General features: G+C 41.6%; 1 protein-coding gene across 1 annotated transcript in view; it reads left to right on the forward strand.

The window, feature by feature from the left end:
- Sergef (secretion regulating guanine nucleotide exchange factor) overlaps positions 1-19,466 on the forward strand; it is a 210,239-nt gene that overhangs the window by 44,956 nt on the left and 145,817 nt on the right. The window contains exon 9 of the mRNA XM_090348044.1: positions 12,521-12,687. Coding sequence (XP_090204170.1) covers positions 12,521-12,687 — 167 coding nt within the window. The remainder of the gene's footprint in view (positions 1-12,520; positions 12,688-19,466) is intronic.

The following is a 19,466-nucleotide window of genomic DNA, read 5'->3' on the forward strand; positions in this document are numbered from 1 at the left end:
ATTCATGTGGATTTGATTCCTGCTTTTTGTCTTCCTCCTTTCTTCTTCTGGGGGGTCCTAGTTCAGGCTCTGCCAGAACTCATTGTGTCCCTGGGCAAGTCATTCCCTTCCGTCAGCCTGATTTTCCTTTTCTCTACAGTCAAGGGATTAGACTTGCTTCCTGCCTTCAATTGCCCTCCCCACTCCCCCTTCTCCTATCTTGAGCCTCCTACTAGCTTTTCTGCAGAGTGTGATTTTTAGCTGCAGAAAGCCTGATTTTGGGGTGGGTTATGGTTTCATTTCTTGCTGGGAGGGAGAGAAGCAAGACTATTTTTTTTAATTACACAGCTAAGATTAGGCAGTAATCTACATTTTAAAGTGTTATTAATAAGAATCTAAAAGTATACAAAGAGGTTTTAGAGTTTGAATGTCAAATGAGTTGGGAGACATCTGCAAAGGCACTGGCCCCAATCAAGGAATTTTCTGAGGGCGCCAAGTGGCTTCAAGGTGTGCCTAGCAGGCTGAAGTGCCTGGTGAACCCAGAACCAAGGCAGGAACAGGAAACCTGAGCACTCAGTCAGAGCAGCCACCTCCGAGTAGGGGCTCAGTGCAGCCCTTTTATCATGGAGCCTCGTTTTATGGCTCTTTGGGAAGTGACAGTCATAATGTTACTTCATTTAGAATTTACACAGTGCTTTTGTATTTATTGTCTGCTTTTTCATCATGGTCCTGATAAGTAATTTCATTGACCCTGTGTGAATTGGCTGAAACTTTTATTTATTTATTTTTCAGTACTGAGGTTTGAAATCAGGGTCTTACATTTGCTAGACAAGAACTCTAGCTATACTCTAGTGCCTTTTGCTTTAGTTTCTTTTTCTTTGTCTTTTTTGTCAGTCCTGGGCTTGGGCTCAAGGCCTGAGCACTGGTCTTGGGCTTTCTCAAGGCTAGCACTCTACCACTTGAGCCACAACACTACTTTCGGCTTTTTCTATGTATGTGGTACTGAGGAATCGGATCTGGGTCTTCATGCTTGTTAGGCAAGCACTCTTAACCACTAAGCCAAACTGCTGGCCGCTTTAGTTTATTTTTCAAGTACTTTTTTTTTTTTTTTTGCCAGTCCCGGGCTTGAGCTCAGGGCCTGAGCACTGTCCTTGGACTTTCTCAAGGCTAGAGCTCTGCACTTGAGCCTCAGCACCACTTCCGGCTTTTTTCTACGTATGTGGTACCGAGGAATCGAACCTGGGTTTTCATGCATGCTAGGCAAGCACTTTAACCACTAGGCCAAACTCCCGGCCTCAAGTACTTTTGATTTTGTCTGGGGCCTGCCTGGACCATGATTCACCTACCACCACCTCCAGACTAGCTAGGATTACAAAGATGTACCACTATAACTAACCCTGGCTGTGACTTCTAAATTTAAAGTTTTTCCTTTAAGAAAGGTGGTTTTGCATATTTTGGACTGTATGCCTTTGAAACATCCTATGTGACTCATATATATGTACAACTTCTATGTCAATTAAATATTAAATTTTCAAGAGTGAAAAAGAAGAGACAGAAAGCAAGTGATGTATTTATAGAGGAAAAACTGAGGAGTCAGGAGCTGAGCTCTGCTACTGGCTCTGTATCCCCCAGCTCTGCCTATCCCCATCCCTACTTTATATTTCTTAGAACCATTTGCCATGGAACACATTTTGTGTGTTGATGGTCTGTCAGTTTCTCATTACAATAAATGCCCCACAAGGGAAGGGAGTTCAGTCTGTTGTGTTTCATGCTGTGGCCCCTAGGACAGCACGGGGCATAGTGCAAAGTGCTCAGTAGCTATTAAATATTGTCGGTACCTGGCTCTTTAAGTAGGTTCTGTAATTTAGAACATTATTTACTTTCCTCAGTTTTTGTATTTTCTTTGGGAGGTTGAATTGGATGGTCTAGTGGCATATAAATGTCCATGGTAAAAGTGATAGCTATGACTTGTTTATTTTAACGAGCACCTTTGTTGGATCAGGCTTTACATTAGGTGATGTGGGAACTACAGAGAGAATAAGAAAGTCACGGGGCCATGAGTTTGGCCGAGGGGCTGGGAGTGTCACCTAGTAGTAGAGTACTTGCCTAGCATACACTAAGACCCAGGTTTGGTTCCTTGGTACCACATCCATAGAAAAAACCAAAAGTGGTGCTGTGGCTCCAGTGGTAGAGCTCTAGCCTCAAGAAAGCCCAAGGACAGTGCTGAGGCCCTGAGCTCAAGTCCCAAGAGGGCATGTGGAAGAAATGCAGTCAAATCATCCTGGTTTTGGAGGCATAGGTTAGAATTATTGACACAGAGTTACAAGCTCCATACTGGAGGCTTCCAGGTGAGGAGATGGCTTATTCTGACTAGGGGTGCCTTAGGGAGTCAGGGACAATGAAGCTGGGCCTGAAGGGTGAGAAGGAACTATAGGTGGGGCAATCTGGAGGTATAACATATCCCCAGGGCTCCAGATGGGGAAATAGAATATGCTCTTGACGTCCAACAATGACAGAGCTTCAGTGCTCTGAGAGAAACTGGGTAGAAGGAAACTAGGAACAAACCAAACTGGGGGATTCTTTTTTCTTTTCTTTTCTTTTTCTTTTTTTTTGCCAGTCCTGGGGCTTGAACTCAGGCCCTGGGCACTGTCCTGGAACACTTTTTGCTCATGAGTAGCACTCTGCCACTTGAGCCACAGACCCACTTCCGGCTTTTTCTGTGTATGTGGTTCCATGGATTCAAACCTAGGGTTTGATGCATGCTAGGGGAGCACATTACCCTGAGGCCATGCTCCTGGCCACTTACTCCATGCTAGAGTCTTTATATGGATTATCCCATTTAATACACAGAAACACCTGATGAGTAGGCATTATAATCCTCAAATTAGGGATGACCTTGACCAGTTTGGGTGAGGCCATGACTCCAATAACCCCTTGCTTTTGTCTGGGAAAGCCCCAACCCTGAGTGTTACTGAAAGTCCTGCAGTCAGCTTGGAGCTCCTTAGGGTGCAGTCTGTCTCCATGTCTCACTAGTACCCCTGAACTGGTAGTTTTTTGGTGGTGAAAATGGAATAGCCATCTGGAATGGCTGTGTTTTTGAGGTTTATGATCTTTGCCATATAGGCCAAGGATAAAGCACACTTGGTTATCACCAGCCAGGTTCTTTTCATGCCTCTAGACCAGGCATGTGTCCTTGTTACTTTGTAATGCTCACTTTTGAAGAGGCAGTGTGACTGAATGCAAACTGGAGCTGGGGTGAGAGGGTCCCGTGCATTCTTTGCAGGACAATAACTAGAGCCACTGACTCTGGGGCCAGGCTACTGATTTCTAGCTTTGTTCTGCCATGACAGCTGCTGGCTTAGAGCCCATACTTAACCTCTTTTTGTGCATTAATTTTGTCATCTCTAATTTGAGGATTAAAATGCCTACTCATCGGGTGTTTCTGTGTATTAAATGGGGTAATCCATATAAAGACTCTAGCATGGAGTAAGTGCCCTCAAAATAATAGCTTTTTTTTTTTTTTAAAAAGATTGAAGTGTTACAACTTATTAACTATATGATTTTGGGAAAGTTGTGTAGCCTCAGTGATCAGTTTCTTTATCTGTAAATTGGGATCTATCTTAGTCATTCGAGTCTCATTATAGTTATTGAGAGAATCTAAAACAGAGTCCCACAAATTCGGTTCCAATCCCTCATTGTGTGTTTACTTTTTTTTTTTTTTTTTGTCGGTTGTGGGACTTGAACTCTGGGCCTGGGTGCTGTCCCTGAGCTCTTCAGCTCAAAACTACCAACCTTACCCTTTGAGCCAGTGTGCCACTTCTGGTTTTCTGGTGGTTAATTGGAGAGGAGTCTCATAGACTTTTGTGCCCAGGCTGGCACCCCAATCCTCAGATCTTAGTCTCCTGAGTAGCTAGGATTACAGGCTTGAGCCACTGTGCCTAGCTCAACTTTTTTTTTTTTTTTTTTTAAATATAGGCTTCTTTTGTTTCTTTTTTTCCCCCCTGTCAATAATGGGGCTTGAACTCAAGGGCCTGGTTGCTGTCAATGAGCTTTTTTTCTCAAGGCTAGTGCTCTATTGCTTTGAGTCAGTGCCATCTGTTTTCTTAGTGGTTAATTAGAGATAAAAATCTCATGGACTTTCCTGCCCAGGCTGGCTTTGAACCATGGTCTCAGCTTCTGGAGTAGCTAGGATTATAGGCAAGAGCCACGGGTTCCCAGCCTGTCTTTTGAACTTGGAACAATTTTACTTATCACAATTTTATTCCTATATTATGATTCTTTGAAACTTTCCAAGCTTTTTATTATATGATAGTATTCACAAAATGACTTTGGTAACTTAGAAAATTTTTACTAAAAATAGGATATATAATTATGTCTTAGTGTTTTATTTACATTATTAAGTACATGAATGGTCTTTGAGATTATCGTGGATGTTTTGTTTTAGGTCACCAATCAGATTGAAGATTCTATTAGTGCCAATAAATTGATCCTCATCCATTTTTACACTGAAGATTTTTAGTTAGTTTTGTTGATGCTTATCGCTGGGGCCAGGAGTTTGGTCTAATGGTAGAGTGCTTGCCTAGCATGAAGACCTGGATTTGATTTCTCAGTACCACATACTTAGAAAAAGCTGGAAGTACTGCTGTGGCTCAAGTGTTAGAGCTCTAGCCTTGAGAAATTCCAAGGACAGTGCTCAGGCCCTGAGTTCAAGCCCCCAGACTGGCAAAAAAAAAAAAAAAAAAGCTTATAGGTAGAGGCTGTCTGAGAAGTATTGTATTCTTTTTTTTTTTTTCATTGTTTGTGGGGCTTGAACTAGGCCTGGGCACTGTCTCTGAGGTCTTCAGCTCCAGGCTACCTCCTTACCTCTTGAGCCACAGCCCCATTTCTGCTTTTTCTAGTGGTTAATTGGAGATAAGAGTCTGGTTTTCTAGTGGTTAATTGGAGATAAGTGCCCTGGCTGGCTTTGAACTGCCATCCTCAGATCTCAGCCTACTGAGTAGCTAGGATTAGAGACATGAACCACTGCACCCAGAGAGAAGTCTTGTATTCTATCCTCTTGTTTTATACATGGGCAAACTAGGCTTCTTGGGACCTGTTCAAAGCTATGTAACCTAGAGAAGAAGCCAGGGCTAATTCTCCCCTTCTCCCCTGTTCTTCTCCTCCTCTTCTCTTTCCTCTGTACCCCTGCTGAGCTCATCTTGTTTCATTTCTCTTTTCCACTTTTCCACTCTTCTTTCTTCTTGGCTTTAATTAACTAATACCATGTGGCATAACAGAGGCCATGGTGTCTTTAAAAAATTCTGCCAGGACTTGCTAGCTCACAGCTGTAATCTAAGCTACTCAGGAGGCTGAGATCTGAGGATCATAGTTTAAAGCCATGATCAGGCACGAAAGTCCATGAGACTCTTATCTCCAGTTAATCACCAGAAAACTGGAAGTGGTGCTATGGCTTAAATGATAGAATGCAAATCTTGATCTGAAGAGCTCAGGGACAGTGCTCAGGCCCAGAGTTCAAGTCCCATGATGGACCCCCCCCCCAAAAAAAATCCAAAATTCTATAATAAAACTTTCAGTATTTTTTCCCCCTATTCATTATCTTTTGAGGCGTTGACCCACTGATCTTGGTAGGTATGGGTTGGCTGAGAAGATTTGACAAATTAGTGATAAATATGGGTGGAACTTTGGAAGTCACTGACAGGCTGTGTTGTTCAGTTTGGGAGAATAGTAGTAACAGCGGCCAACACTTAATACTGCATGCCATGTACTTTATTCATCAATAGTTTATAATAGCCTTATGAGGGAGATGATATTCTTACTCTGCAGATGATATCTTAGAGATATTGAATAATTTGATTAAGATTACAGAACCACTAAATGATAAGGTTTGGTAGGTAAAGAGAGGATTGAATTTATTTATTCAAATATTTATTGAACACCTACTTATTGGTGGGTGCTATTTGTTTATGCATAAACAAATGGTCTCTGCTTTCATAGACTTTTGTGGATGAGGAAGCAGGCATAAATTGAACAGTTTCTCTACGTATTCATTACATAGGAGAATGTATACATTCTTGTTTGCGTTTATAAACTGAGATCATTGCCCTCAAAGTGAGGGACATGGTTCTTAGAATCATTTCTTACAATTGTTAAGGAGTGAGAGTGAATAGGAATGGCCTAGTTTAATTGGGTTGAGGTGTAGACTCGGCTGGGAAGAGAAGGATCAGGAAGCACATATAATGCTAGTGTGCCTTTAAGGCCTCTCCTTCTGCTGGCTTTTTTTTTTTTTTCTGGTCCCGAGGCTTGAACTCAGTGCTTAGGACACTGTCCTCGAGCCTCTTTATGTTCAAGGCTAGCACTCGGCCACTTGAGCCACAGGACCACTTCCAGCTTTTTCTCAGTAGTTTATTGGTGATAAGGGTCTTATGGCCTTTTCTGTCTAGGCTGGTTTCAAGCCCCCATCTTCAGATCTCAACTTCCTGAGTAGCTAGAATTAAAGGTATGAGTTACCAGTACCTGGCTTCTGCCTGCTTTTTACATAGGGAGGTCATGCTGGATGCTTTAGGCAGTCAGCTTTGTAATTGAATAGTCAGTCTTTGGTTATGATCACCAAATGCCTTTTTTAAAGTCTGTCTCTAGATGGCCAGACGGAGGATCAGGTGGAGAAGTCACTTTTACATTCCAAAGGCTTTGGGTTATCCTGAGAGGAAATAGCATTTATAAACAGATGATGTTTAAAACATATTAAACTCAGGTGGAGAGTGGTCTTCTCCGTATGCCTGTTACAATTAGAGTTGGGAAGGATTGAGTGGGTTGTATGGTTTATTTTCTCTGACCATGGGTTTTCTTTTTATAAAAACATCCACTTCTAGTTCTATTTTGTTATCTTGTTGTCAGCGATATCTATTTTCCTTTTTGGACAGATTCTGTTAGTAAGATATGGATGCTCCTCTAATCTGTCTTCCTGTCATTTTCACGACCAACTTCCCAGGAACCTAATTGAGCTGTCTCTTTCCTGAGAAGCTCAGTGGCTTTTCACTGTGTATGGGGCATGACTGTAGCTGCCATGCCAGCCTTCATCACTGGTCCTGGAAGCCCTGGATGGGTGGCAGAGGGAGGTGGCCCCTGGAGTATTTGTCACCCACCATTCTATCCTCAGGGTTCTCCCCATCCTGGACTTTGCACCTGCCAGTCTTTCTTCTTTCTCTCTCTCCTTATTTATATCAGATTATTGGATAACATGTTGACAAAAGGCCCCAAGAGAGTTCAGTAATTTGGTAGTGAAATAAAATTTTATGCCTCTTCTCCCCCTCCCCTTCTCCCTCCACCTTCCCCTCCTCCTCTCCTCCTCCTCCTCCTTCTTCTTTTGTTGCTGGTTATGGGGCTTGAACTCTGGGCCTGGGAACTGTCCCTGAGCTCTTCAGCTCAAGGCTACCACCCTTACCCCTGAGCTACAGCACCACCTCTGGTTTTCTGGTGGTTAATTGGAGATAAGAGTCTCACAGATTTGGGCTGGGAGTTTGGTCTAGTGGTTAAAGTGCTTGCCTAGCATGCATGAAGACCCAGGTTCGATTCCTTGGTACCACATACATAGGAAAAAGCTGGAAGTGGTGCTGAGGCTCAGGTGGTAGAGCTCTAGCCTTGAGAAAGCCCAAGGACAGTGCTCAGGCCCTGAGCCAAGCCCAGGACTGGCATAAAAATAAAAATATTAAAAATTAATAAAGCATTTAAAAAAAAGAGTCTCACAGATTTTTATGCCTGGGCTGACTTTGAACCAAAATCCTCAGATCTCAGTCTCCTGAGTGGCTAGGATTACAGGCTTGAGACACTGGATTACAGGCCTGAGACACTGGCACCCAGCTTCATGATTCTTCTTGATACAACTCTTGATCTGGTACCTCTTTTTCTTTACCTACTTCTTTTAGTGACAACACTATGTTGCTACTGATCTTGAGATACTGAAATTTCAGAGTGATGTTTATTTTTTTTCCTGTTCCTTTTCTCTTACATCTAATGGGGCACCAAATCCTGAAAATCTCCCCTCTCCAACTTTCTCCCATGAAACCACCCTTCATGGAGGTTTGATTAATCCTAGTCTTGTGTTACTGTGATGGTTTCCTTCTAAGTTTCTACCTCTGTGAGTAGAGACAAGTGTCTTGTTCCTGGCAGTAAAATAGGGATGATGGAAATATGTGCCTTACATGGTTTGTGGAGGAATGAAAAGGATACTGTATAGAGAACACTTAGAATAGTACCCAGCAGGTAGTAGAAGTGTTGGATGTATTATTTCTGGCCTTCTTTAGTTCTTTGCTAGGTACCACTTAGAACATTCTCTTCATCGTGCCCCATCACTGCTTAAAGTGTGTGGTCCAGTTAGCTGTAGTTCCTAAGCTCAGCATGTAAGGGTCAGGTATAGGTGTCATTCTTATCTTTTTTTTTTTTTTTTTTTTTTTTTTTTGCCAGTCCTGGGCTTGAGCTCAGGGCCTGAGCAGTGTCCTTGGACTTTCTCAAAGCTAGAGCTCTACCACTTGAGCCTCAGCACCACTTCCGGCATTTTTCTATGTATGTGGTACCGAGGAATCGAACCCGGGTCTTCACGCATGCTAGGCAAGCACTTTAACCACTAGGCCAAACTCCCGGCCCCTCATTCTTATCTTTTACGGCTTAGAGTTGATAGTCTGAGAAGAATTGTCAGGATGTGATAAGGAATCTTATGCGTTCTACAGTTTTGCTTTTTTTTTCTTCCATATTCTTTGAAATTTTCTATTTTTAATTATATTTTATTCTGCATATTTCTTTTTTATTAGTTTACATTATAGAGGGAAATTTCAAAATTACCTTTCTGCTTGTTTATAATACATTCCAATCAGTCTTACCCATTTATCTCTCTCCAGGCTCCCTTCCTACTTTGTATAATTTTGAATGAAAATATATAGTCACTATTAATAAATGTATAAAGTATAAGTGTATGTTTTAATAAATAAGTGCACGCACGTACATTCACTTAAAACGGTGTTACTGATAGGAGAGGATAAACAACCAGCTTTGGAGACCCGTGGTGTAGAAGATGAGGTCCAGACCCCCAGCCTGGCATTTCTCTGTGATTGGCTCAGCTTGATAGTCCTGCCTTCCTTCCCAGACTTCCTCCTCTGACCTCATTCACTCTCCCACTGCGCCTTAGGCCTTTTGATTTCCATGTTACTGCGTATCCCTTTCCTGCTCCTATCATATCTCCCAGTTCTTCTTCCCATCTAGAAATTCACCTTAAATGCTATGTATTCTTTCAAGCCTGCCAGCACAATTCCAGTTTGAAATGTTTCCTCTAAAATATACATTGTCAATAGCACCCATTTGGCCCCTGTCGTATTCTCTGTGGACCTGTTGTTTTCTCATTTGGCCCCTCTTGTTTGTTGGAACAAGAGACCTTTGAAATGTTTCTTCTTTCTTGGTGTTCTTTTGCTAATTCTTACGTGGACATGCCTTAAAAGATTTCACTTTCTGACTTTATTTTGAGCTATTTTGTCATTTATCTCATTTGTCATATATCTGGAGACATACCTATACTTTTAAAGGTGACATTAATGCATCTTTTTAAAATAACAGTTTAATATATAACTCTTTACTCTAAGGAAAAGATTCATTTGTTAACTTTATGATCTGAAATGTCTTGAGTTGACAGCAAGGTTCAATTTAAAGTAGACATTTATCTACATTGCATCAATGAACATTTGTCTATGAGATTCACTGTTTTCTTTTATTCCAGGTATATAATCATAATCCATGCATATAATGTCTTAAAATTTTTTTTTTTTGCCAGTCCTGGGGTTGAGATCGGGGCCTACGCACTGTCCTTGGACTTTCTCAAGGCTAGAGCTTTACCACTTGAGCTTGACCACCACTTCCGGCTTTTGTTTTCTATGTATGTGGTACCAAGGAATCAAACCTAGGTCTTTGTGCATGCTAGGCAAACACTCTACCACTAGGCCAAACTCCTGGCCCCATATAATGTCTTTATTTCAGCAGTTAGGGTCCTAGGTATGCACGGTCTTCTTCCTGGGACGGTCTTCTACTGAGGAAGACGGGGTGGCACACAAAGTATATCCCTTTAGTCTGGTCACCCCTATTCAAGTTTTGTAAAAATGGCTATTTTGGGGGCCAGGAGTTTGGCCTAGTGGTAGAGTGCCTGCCTAGCATGCACAAAGACCTGGGTTCGATTCCTTAGTACTACATGCATAGAAAAAGCCAGAAGTGGTGCCATGGCTCAAGTGGTAGATCCCTAGTCTTGAGAAAGCCCAAGGACAATGCTGAGGCCCAAGTTCAGGCCCCAGGACTGACAAAAAAAAGGACTCTTTTTTTCATCCCAGTTTTATTAGTCTGTATATGAGCTATGCAATTCTTATAGATTTCACTGGGCTTAGATACTAGTTTAAATCTTAATTTGACCAAGACATTTAACCTCATCTGTAAAATGAACTTAATAGTCTATATGTCAAGGTGATGATAATGATGATTAATTGATAGAGTATCTGTGAATGTACTGGGTGCCTGAGAGGCTGTCCGTAAATGTCTGTTTTTAAGGGCGCAATATCTGGTTGAGTTCTATGAACTTTCTGTTGTAGAATGCATTCTGAGGAGAAATAGATGGTTCTGAGGGTATACCAGAGCTTGAGACTAAAGGGGAATATTGAGTTGGCCTGGTTTCTGGGCTTGTTTCTGCTAGAACATGGCCTCCCCAGAGAGGATGAAGATTAATTAGTTAATCTTTGTAAAGTGCTTTGAAGGTGAAAAGTGCTATGTAAGTGGAATGGTTGAATTGCTATTGGAGATGTAATAATGGTGGCACCATATTCTGGCAGTCTTGCCTGTCTCAGACATCAATAATCAATAATAGAGTTCTGAGATGTTTTACTTGATGTGAATGGAAGGATTCAATGTGCAACTTCTGATAACACAATTCTTTCTGTGGTCTTCTTTGGCTGAAGAATCCTGGGGCTGTTTAAATCACAGCAGTCTCATTCAGCCTGCATGAGGAGGAGTGTGGAGTGATTCTGTAGTGACCTGGGCCAGCATGAATAACCAATTCAGAGTGGTACCAAGGGTTTGTTTAAAGAGAGTCAGCTTAACCTTGTTACCCTGAGTAGTTTACTTCTCTGAACTGTAATCTTCTCATCTTCTAAATGGCACTATAGTAGTTGATGAGTATAATAATAAAGGTAGGGGGAAGGCTAAGTTTTGCCCTTTTCTGGGGAGAGTTTTCGAATCAGGAAAGATTTCTTAAAGCTAATGGTACATGAAATAATGATACTTCTTACCAGGTTAGGTAATGGCATCCATAGAGGATGGAACAGCACATGGTGACACATGGACTAGTCTATCTTAACTGACCCATTTCCAGTTTGCATAACATGCCAAGTCCCCTGTGGGCCGTGCAGACTTGGCTCTCAAACTCTTGAGCTGCTTGAAATCTGCAAGCAGGTTGTACCTGAGAATGGTATCTCTGTAGATCTGTGTATTAGTGCAGTAGTCTGACATTTTCTCCATGACTCTATGGTTGGTTTTTTAGCTGACACTACAAGCCATATGTTGAGTATGGGGCCAGATGAATCTTTGATACCAAACACGGAGTATGTAGTAGAGTTATCTAGAATTTAATATGCATTACTTGATGTTTTGTCTCTTAAGCAAAGTTTTTCTTTGTTAAAATAAACATGTATAAAGAATTTATACAGCGCACATGGTTATGCATATTTATTGCAGAGAATCTGTTAATAATCTATGCCTCATCAGAGTTTGCATTTCTGTTGAAATAACAAATGTGGCACTTGGTGCAACTGAATGAATTTGGTGAATTTTGTTTTTGGAGAAGAAAGGCCATATCTCCTTTTTTCATACTTTATTTTCTTCTCTTATCGTTAGCACTGGCCAGCTTCCCGTGTAGTGCTGTAGAACTGAATGCTTTTCTGGCTCCAAATGACTTTGTATCTATTTTTTCTTCTTCTCATTCCCTTTCTTCCAGCACGCATGGATGTTTCCTTGGGACTATCAGGATTGCTCCTTTACACATAGACTTTGAGAGGTCCCCTTATGCTATGAGGAAGAGGAAAAGAGAGAAACTGGTCATTAATTGTAGGAAGTTGTAGCATGGGGGAACTTCAGTGGTTTGGTTAAGAGAGAGGAGAGCCTGTAATAGGCATCTGGGCAAAGCACAGATTTTGGTCGGGAGAAAGAGCATGGCCAGAAGTATGGTTGAAATGTATCTGTACTAGTATTTATAGCTATAGCAATACATTGCATGAGTATAAGCTTTAGAATCACATTCTGATTCCTGTTCTGATACTCTACTCACTTGGACTTTGGGAAATCATTTCTCTTCTTTGACCTTACTTCCCACATCTATAAAGTTGCTTTCTTTAAAGGAAACTAGGATCCTTAGTATTTGGTGCTACTAAGAACACAGTTCTTACTTTTCTCCAGTAACTCATTGGTTATCCACGAGAGCACAGATGTACAATGTAGCCTTAATCAAATCATACTTGTTTTTCAGAAAGTGGCAAGGTATTTACCTGGGGCCGAGCAGATTATGGTCAACTAGGGAGGAAGTTGGAGTCTAATGAAGGTCAGAAACTAGAAAAACAAGAATCATCTCTCTCATGCTTGCTACCACAGAACTGTACACCTTCATTTCTGCATTGCCTGACTGGAGCAGCTGAGGTAAGAAGGGACTTCTCACAGACAAAATGTCTCTTTTTCTTGCCTTTCAGTGAAAGTATTTACTGAAGTATTTGCTGCAGGCCTACTGTGTGCCTGGCATTATAATTGGTTCCATGTAGGAATCTGAAGGGGTCTTTAGCCCTGCAAGGAGCTCAGGTTTAAAATGGTAGAAAAGTTGGTTCCTTAGTTATCCAAATGACCTTCTTTATGAAAGTTGAAAGCACAGTATTCCTGAACCACTGGGAAGAATGAAAAGTGGATTCAGGATAAAGGGATTGGCTTTGAAAATGATGTGACTTTAAACTAGGTGAATGTCACAGCTTCAACAAAGTTATAGAGGTAGGGATGTAAGGAAAATATTTGGGACTACTAGTGGTTAACTTTGGCTGAATCATGAAGCATTTAGGCTGGATTGGAATCCGATTGAGGGGGCCTTTAATACTGAGCAAAAATATTCTGCATTTTTGCTTATATTTCCCAGGGTAAAAAACATTGTAGTTTAGATGCTTATTTAAGTCCCTTCAGTTCTCTGAAATGACTCGAAGTTCTACATTTAAGGCAGGAGTCTTAATTTCTCTAGGGTGTGTGTTTCTGTTACTAAATTTTACTTTACTGCCATCTTAAAAATTAAAAAAAAAGCTAGGCTTTTAAGAAGAATGGCCATGCAAAAAATATGTTTCTGAACTCAAGTTGGCTTAATGAAGGAATTCAGTCTTCATTCAGAGTCTGTCAAAAAAATTAATAAGCTAGTAAGACTTCTGTAATTAGCATCAGACTAATTACAACCCTCTTTATACCTGGAGGGTTTCCCTTCCCTAGGGGTGTGCCTGGCCTCCTCCTTCCAGGTATGTAGGACTGTTCTCTATTTCTGCTTCACATCTCACCTCTGCTCCTCCTGAGCCCTTCTATAGTGCTAGGTTGACTCTCTCTCTCTCTCTCTCTCTCTCTCTCTCTCTCTGTAAATACATAAATATAAATATAGATAGATATAAAATCTCTCTCTTTATCTTACTCTTATTGGAAAGATACTGAGCACTAGAAAGACAGTTTATGATGGTATTAATAGTAATAAACCCACTCACAATCTCACAATCAATTTCCCTTAACATAACTACATTTTTTAATTTTTTTAAATTGGTTGTGGGGTTTGAACTCTGGGCATGGTTGGTCCCTGAGCTCTTCAGGTCAAGGATAGCATTCTACCACTTGAGCCGCAGTGCCACTTCCCATAACTACATTCTTTAAAAAAAAAATTTTTTTTTGTGGGTCATGGGGCTTGAACTCTGGGTCTGGGCAGTGTCCCTGAGCTCTTCAGCTCAAGGCTACCACCCTACTTCTGGAGCCACTTCCTGTTTTCTAGTGATTAATGGGAGATAAGAGTCTCATGCTCTTTAGTGCCTGGGCTGGCTTTGAACTGTGATCCTCAGATCTCAACCTCCTGAGTAGTTAGGATTACAGGCATGAGCCACCACACCCAGCACTACAGTCTTTCTTTTTGCATGTCCTTATGTACATACTTCTAAAAGTTACCATGATAGCATTTATGATGTTTTGTATCCTGTCTTCATTTATTTTATCACAGTGCTTTCTTCGTTTCCTCTTAGTCTTTAAATGATTGTTTCAAATAATAGGGTAACATCAAGTGACTAGAAGGTTCTAAGACTTTTCAAACCATTCTTTGCATGTTGGACATGTAGATTACTTCCTTTAAAAAAATGAATTAGGGGCTGGGAGTTTGGCCTAGTGGTTAAAGTGCTTGCCTAGCATGCATGAAGACCCGGGTTCGATTCCTCGGTACCACATACATAGAAAAAAGCCGGAAGTGGTACTGAGGCTCAAGTGGTAGAGCTCTAGCCTTGAGAAAGTCCAAGGACAGTGCTCAGGCCCTGAGCTCAAGCCCAGGACTGGCACCAAAAAAAAAAAAAAAAAAAAAAAAAAGAATTAGTATTGAGTTGGGGGGTAAATCTCTTTGAACTATTCCCTTAAGACAGAATCTTAAGGATTAAGTTAGAGGTACATGAGCCTTTTTTTTTTTATGACTTCTGCTATATTTTTCTGGATGCTGCTTGCAAGAACTTGATCTCAGTACTAGTATATAATGGAATGTTGTATTTAAACTAATATTGTCTTCTGAAAGAGTTTTGGTGTTGAGAGCATGATGTGTTGAGAGTGTAGTGTTGAGAGTCGGTTAGAATCTAAGCTGCATTTTCCCTTTCCTTGATTATTCACAGATCTTGAGTTTGGGTGCATGGTAGTATAGACGTAAGAGCAGCATAGTTCTCTTATCAAGATGAGGATAACTGTTTCCAAGGAATGCTTTGTATAATCATACATAGGTTATACATGAAGGTAACATGCAATCTCCTTGGCATACACTAGGCATTTGGTAACTGCTGGGTCCACTCTCTTCTCTTGATCTGAAGTTTTCAGTGATCCATGGTGGCTGCAGTGGGCTGCTCTGTGACAGATATGGCCAGTTCCATCGTGCAGCCTGAGTCCCTGACATGGGTGTGACAGAGCTTCTTGGCACTGCAATGAGAGTAGTGGATTTGAGCCCAGCTTCCTTGATAGCTTCACTGAGGTGCTCCCCTCCTTGTCTGCTCCCATCTGTCAGATGCTGCTGTGTGTGCCCTTCTCTTCCTGCAGGTTCAAACTCCAAGTTCTTTCTCATCAGCTGGCCTTAGACACTCACACCAGTTGTTGATATTCAGGTTTGGTCACCTCAGCATCTGCTTGCCAGGCTGGTGGGTTGTTAAAAGCTTCTAAGGCTAGAACCATGTTTGGGAAAGACAAATACCATACTAAACTAGATGCCATCTTGGTCAGGGATTTGGGCATCAGGGTACAGGAGGCAGGAATAGCCTTAGGCTCACTGGATAATTCCTGACCTTGAAGGCCCTGAGTGTGGCACATAGCTGACGAGTTGTCTTTAATTACCATTAATCCCTTGGGTATCCAAAGGATAAACAGAGGGAGAGGTGAGTTGTCTGTGCTTAGCCTCAGTAGGATGTCTGCACAGCACAGTCCAGGTTGAGGCCAAGTGGGAAGAGGAAGCACAGGCAAATGGAGCTGGACTGTGGAATAACCTTTCTTTCCAGTGAACAAAGGAAAGCAAATACATTTGAAGTTACTTAGTGCTTGATATGGGGTAAATGCCTTACAGATATTATTTTATCCTCAAAACAAACTTGTCTCCACATTAAAAATAAGTGCTTTATGAATACAGAGGTTAAGGCTCACAATAGGTAATTAAGCCACCTCCTGATCATATACTAGGTAAACAGTAGGCCTGTGATTTGAGCTTGAGCTACTTGAAGATGTTCACTTATTTTCTCTTTAGTGAAGCAAAATTGGGGATGTTTTCCTACATCCCTTTTGATGTGTAATCTTTCTTTTGAAGTCTTGGAGTCAGCCTCTATTTCTCTGAGTTTCATTTCTTCCCTCCCTCCCTCCCTCCCTCCCTCCCTCCCTCCCTCCCTCCCTCCCTCCCTCCTTCCCTTCCTCCTTTCCTTCCCCCTCTCTTTCTCCTTCCTTCCTTCCTTTCTTTCTTTCTTTCTTTCTTTCTTTCTTTCTTTCTTTCTTTTCTTTTCTTTTCTTTTCTTTTCTTTTCTTTCATTCTTAGCCATGTCTCATCTTCCCTCCCTCCTTCTCTCCCCTCTCTTTCTCTCTTTCTTTCATTCTTAGCCATGTCTCATCTCTAGCCTGAGAAAGACATAGCATGTCTTTCTTTCACTACTGTATACACAATGGTGAAAATTGTGTTTTACAGACTGTCAACCTTACCTTAAATACTGCCCATTCTTCACTATCTTGGAAAAAAATCCAGGGATAACCCTCTTGTTCATGTCATACAGGGTGTGGGAGAGGTTTGTTTGCTCATGGACAGTGAACAGCTACCACAGTAGCGTTTTGTGTTCTAAACCACATGTGGGCCATAGGCTGCATGTTTCCAATGAGCATGTGCTTTGACTTTCTCCCAAAGCTGAAAAACTGTAGAAGTACTTGCTTACTTAGTGGGAGCATTGGGCTTCCCTAAAATTCTGAAACAGCTCAGGCTGGGCACATTTGGTACCATTGAAGGACCAGTTTGAGAGAAGTAGTTATTGAGGTAACGAGAAGAAGATTGGAGTTAGAAGATGGAGGTCTAGCACTGTGTGTGTGTGTGTGTGTGTGTGTGTGTGTTTGTGTGTGTGTGTGTGTGTGTGTGTGTGTGTGTATGTATGGTTGTATGAATTTGGGCAAGCCTCTTTTCTACCTAGACTCTTGTTTTCCCCACACATACCTCAGACTAGGTAATTTCTAATTCTTTGATATTTCTAAGTGTCTCTTTCCTCTCAATTTTTGTTTCATGGAATGATTATACTACTTAAATGTGTAGTGACTCTTGTTTCTGTGTTCCTCAGTTTCATAGCCAATGTCATTCACTAATCCCTTGTTACTAACAACCTTGTAGACTGGAAATATGAGTGAATCCAGAAGTTCTAGACGTCAGTACCACTTGATGTCCTGACTGTATTCTCTGCCCTTGTTCCTTATCCTGAAGGTCTGCTATTCCAGGTTATGGGACTTAGCATGATACCGTTGTTCCTTCATGAAGACTGTCTCCCGAAGGGTGTTTTGCTTTTGTCCAACCATAATGTTTCTAGGAACAGATCCCTGCATGTTCTCAGAATATGCAAGTTGAGAAGATTTTGACTTTTACATCTGTGGTTGTGCCCTTATTATCCAAGGAACACCTTGGTGATACTGCATTTTTGGATTCCCTACCTGTTCCTCTTCATTGCATGTTTAGTGTCACACCTTTTCTCCATTCCTGGGTCTCCATGACATTTATCTGGTTCTTAACTCGGAGGTCTTTTCTTTTTCATAGTCAGTTCCATTCAGGACCCGAGTTCAAGCTAGAGGACTGGCACTTATGAAAAAAATTCACGATCTTTGTCCTTAAAGAACTTACAGGTACATGAGTAAATAAGTTACTGTGCAGAGTAAAAAGTGGTATTAGAGGTACAAAAGGCAAAGGGAACAATGAAGATAGAATGACTAATTCTGAAGATGTTATCAAAAAGAAGTTTGAACTGGGTTCTTAAAAAGGAATAAGACTGGGGCAGATAGTTTTGCCTAGTGGTAAGTGTGCTTGCCTAGCATGCATGAAAACCTGGGTTTGATTCCTTGGTACCACATACATAGAAAAAGCTAGAAGTGGCGCTATGGCTCAAGTGGTAGGGCTCCAATCTTGAGAAAGCCCAAGGACAGTGCTCAGGCCCTGAGTTCAAGCCTCAGGACTGGCCAAAAAAAAAAAGTATAAGACCGTAACAAAGGCAGAAAGACATTCCATGCTGCTGGCATCTAGATCTGTTTTTAACTTCTCAAGTAGTCGTTTACCTCTACTTCTAGTGGTTGAGCCTAGTTTTGCTCTTTAAGCTACCTATCTAGTCTGTCAGGTTATCTGGAAAGCAATGTTCATTTACTTTGTCTCATTTGATCTCAGTGTGATGCTGGAAAATATGCCAGAAGAGGAATATTTATGCCCATTTTGTAATTGAGGAAACTGAGGCCTAGCTAGGAATTAGGAGATGTTCCAAGACGAGCAGCTTGAGTTCCTGTGTTTCTGAGGGCCTGCTGTGGGCGCAGTCTGCAGCCATAGTCCTGAGTCATGTTCCTGGTTTAAATTCTGCCCACGTTTGGTTGAGGAGCACCAAGTCCCAGTATCTGTGTTCACATGTGCACACACCCAGCCATTGGAGCAGGAGCAAGAAGGGTGGAAATAAACAAGACCTGAAGCAGTGATTGGGTAATTGTCAAGCCCAAGTGGCAGCAGCCCTCATTTTGCTGTAGGACTAAAACTGTTAGAGGATCAACCTGTGCACAGGGTCTAAGTGAAATCTGTCAGAATGAGTGGGAACAAAGCTATTTTTAGTTTGCAGAGTCACTCACTCAGCTGTGTTAGCTGAGGTTTAAGCCAGTCCCCTACGCTTTCCACAGTGTTATTTCTGAAGGAGAAATACCACATGAATGCTGTGTAAAACCCATTAATGAACCTGGAAGTTTCCAGGGCATCTTTGTCCTGCATCTCCCTCAGAAGGCTGCCTTTCTTGAATGACCTTCCTCCTTTCCTATATTTAATGCATTTCTAATTTTAAGTTTGTGTCAAGACTGTGGGACTTTGGTGCCCTAAATAATACAGACATCTACCACCAGCAATCAGCTGAGTCCGGAGGGCCCTGACAGAATTGAACACAACCTGAAAAAGCATTCCCAAGTGGCTCTCTGGTAAGTACCCCAAGGCATCAGTGCTGTTCCTAGAGGAACCTGAGGTCGTGGACCATGGCGCTCCAGCAGACCAAATATTTCCTGTAATAAAGGTGTTTCAGAGTCCTCCCCAAATGGGATAGCACTCTTTTAAGTGGGGAGCAGTGCTCACACAGCGTTCATCTCTGTTGTAGCTATTGGCCAGCAAGGAAGAAATGATCTGGCTCCTGCTGGTGGACTGGATCTGTCCATGGCAACACTCAGATGAGAGGAAACACTACCAGACAGAACAGTTGTGTTGGAGAGAAATGATGAAAGATGTGATACAGAAAGCACTTAACTACTGCCTGTGATTTTCTTATTTGTCATCTTGCTTTTCTCACTAAATTGTAAGATCCAGGAAAGCAGGGGCCTTGTCTGTCTCATTGAAAGCTGTTTTTTTTCTTCCATATTTACAATATCCTCTGATATCTTCTAAGTGTTCAGTGGACGTTTAATAACCACACAGGGAAAAAAAATGAATGAGACAA

This window comes from Megascapheus bottae, chromosome 16 (genome assembly GCF_031878675.1).
Source record: "Megascapheus bottae isolate mThoBot1 chromosome 16, mThoBot2.hap1, whole genome shotgun sequence".
NCBI classification, from domain to species: Eukaryota; Metazoa; Chordata; class Mammalia; order Rodentia; family Geomyidae; genus Megascapheus; species Megascapheus bottae.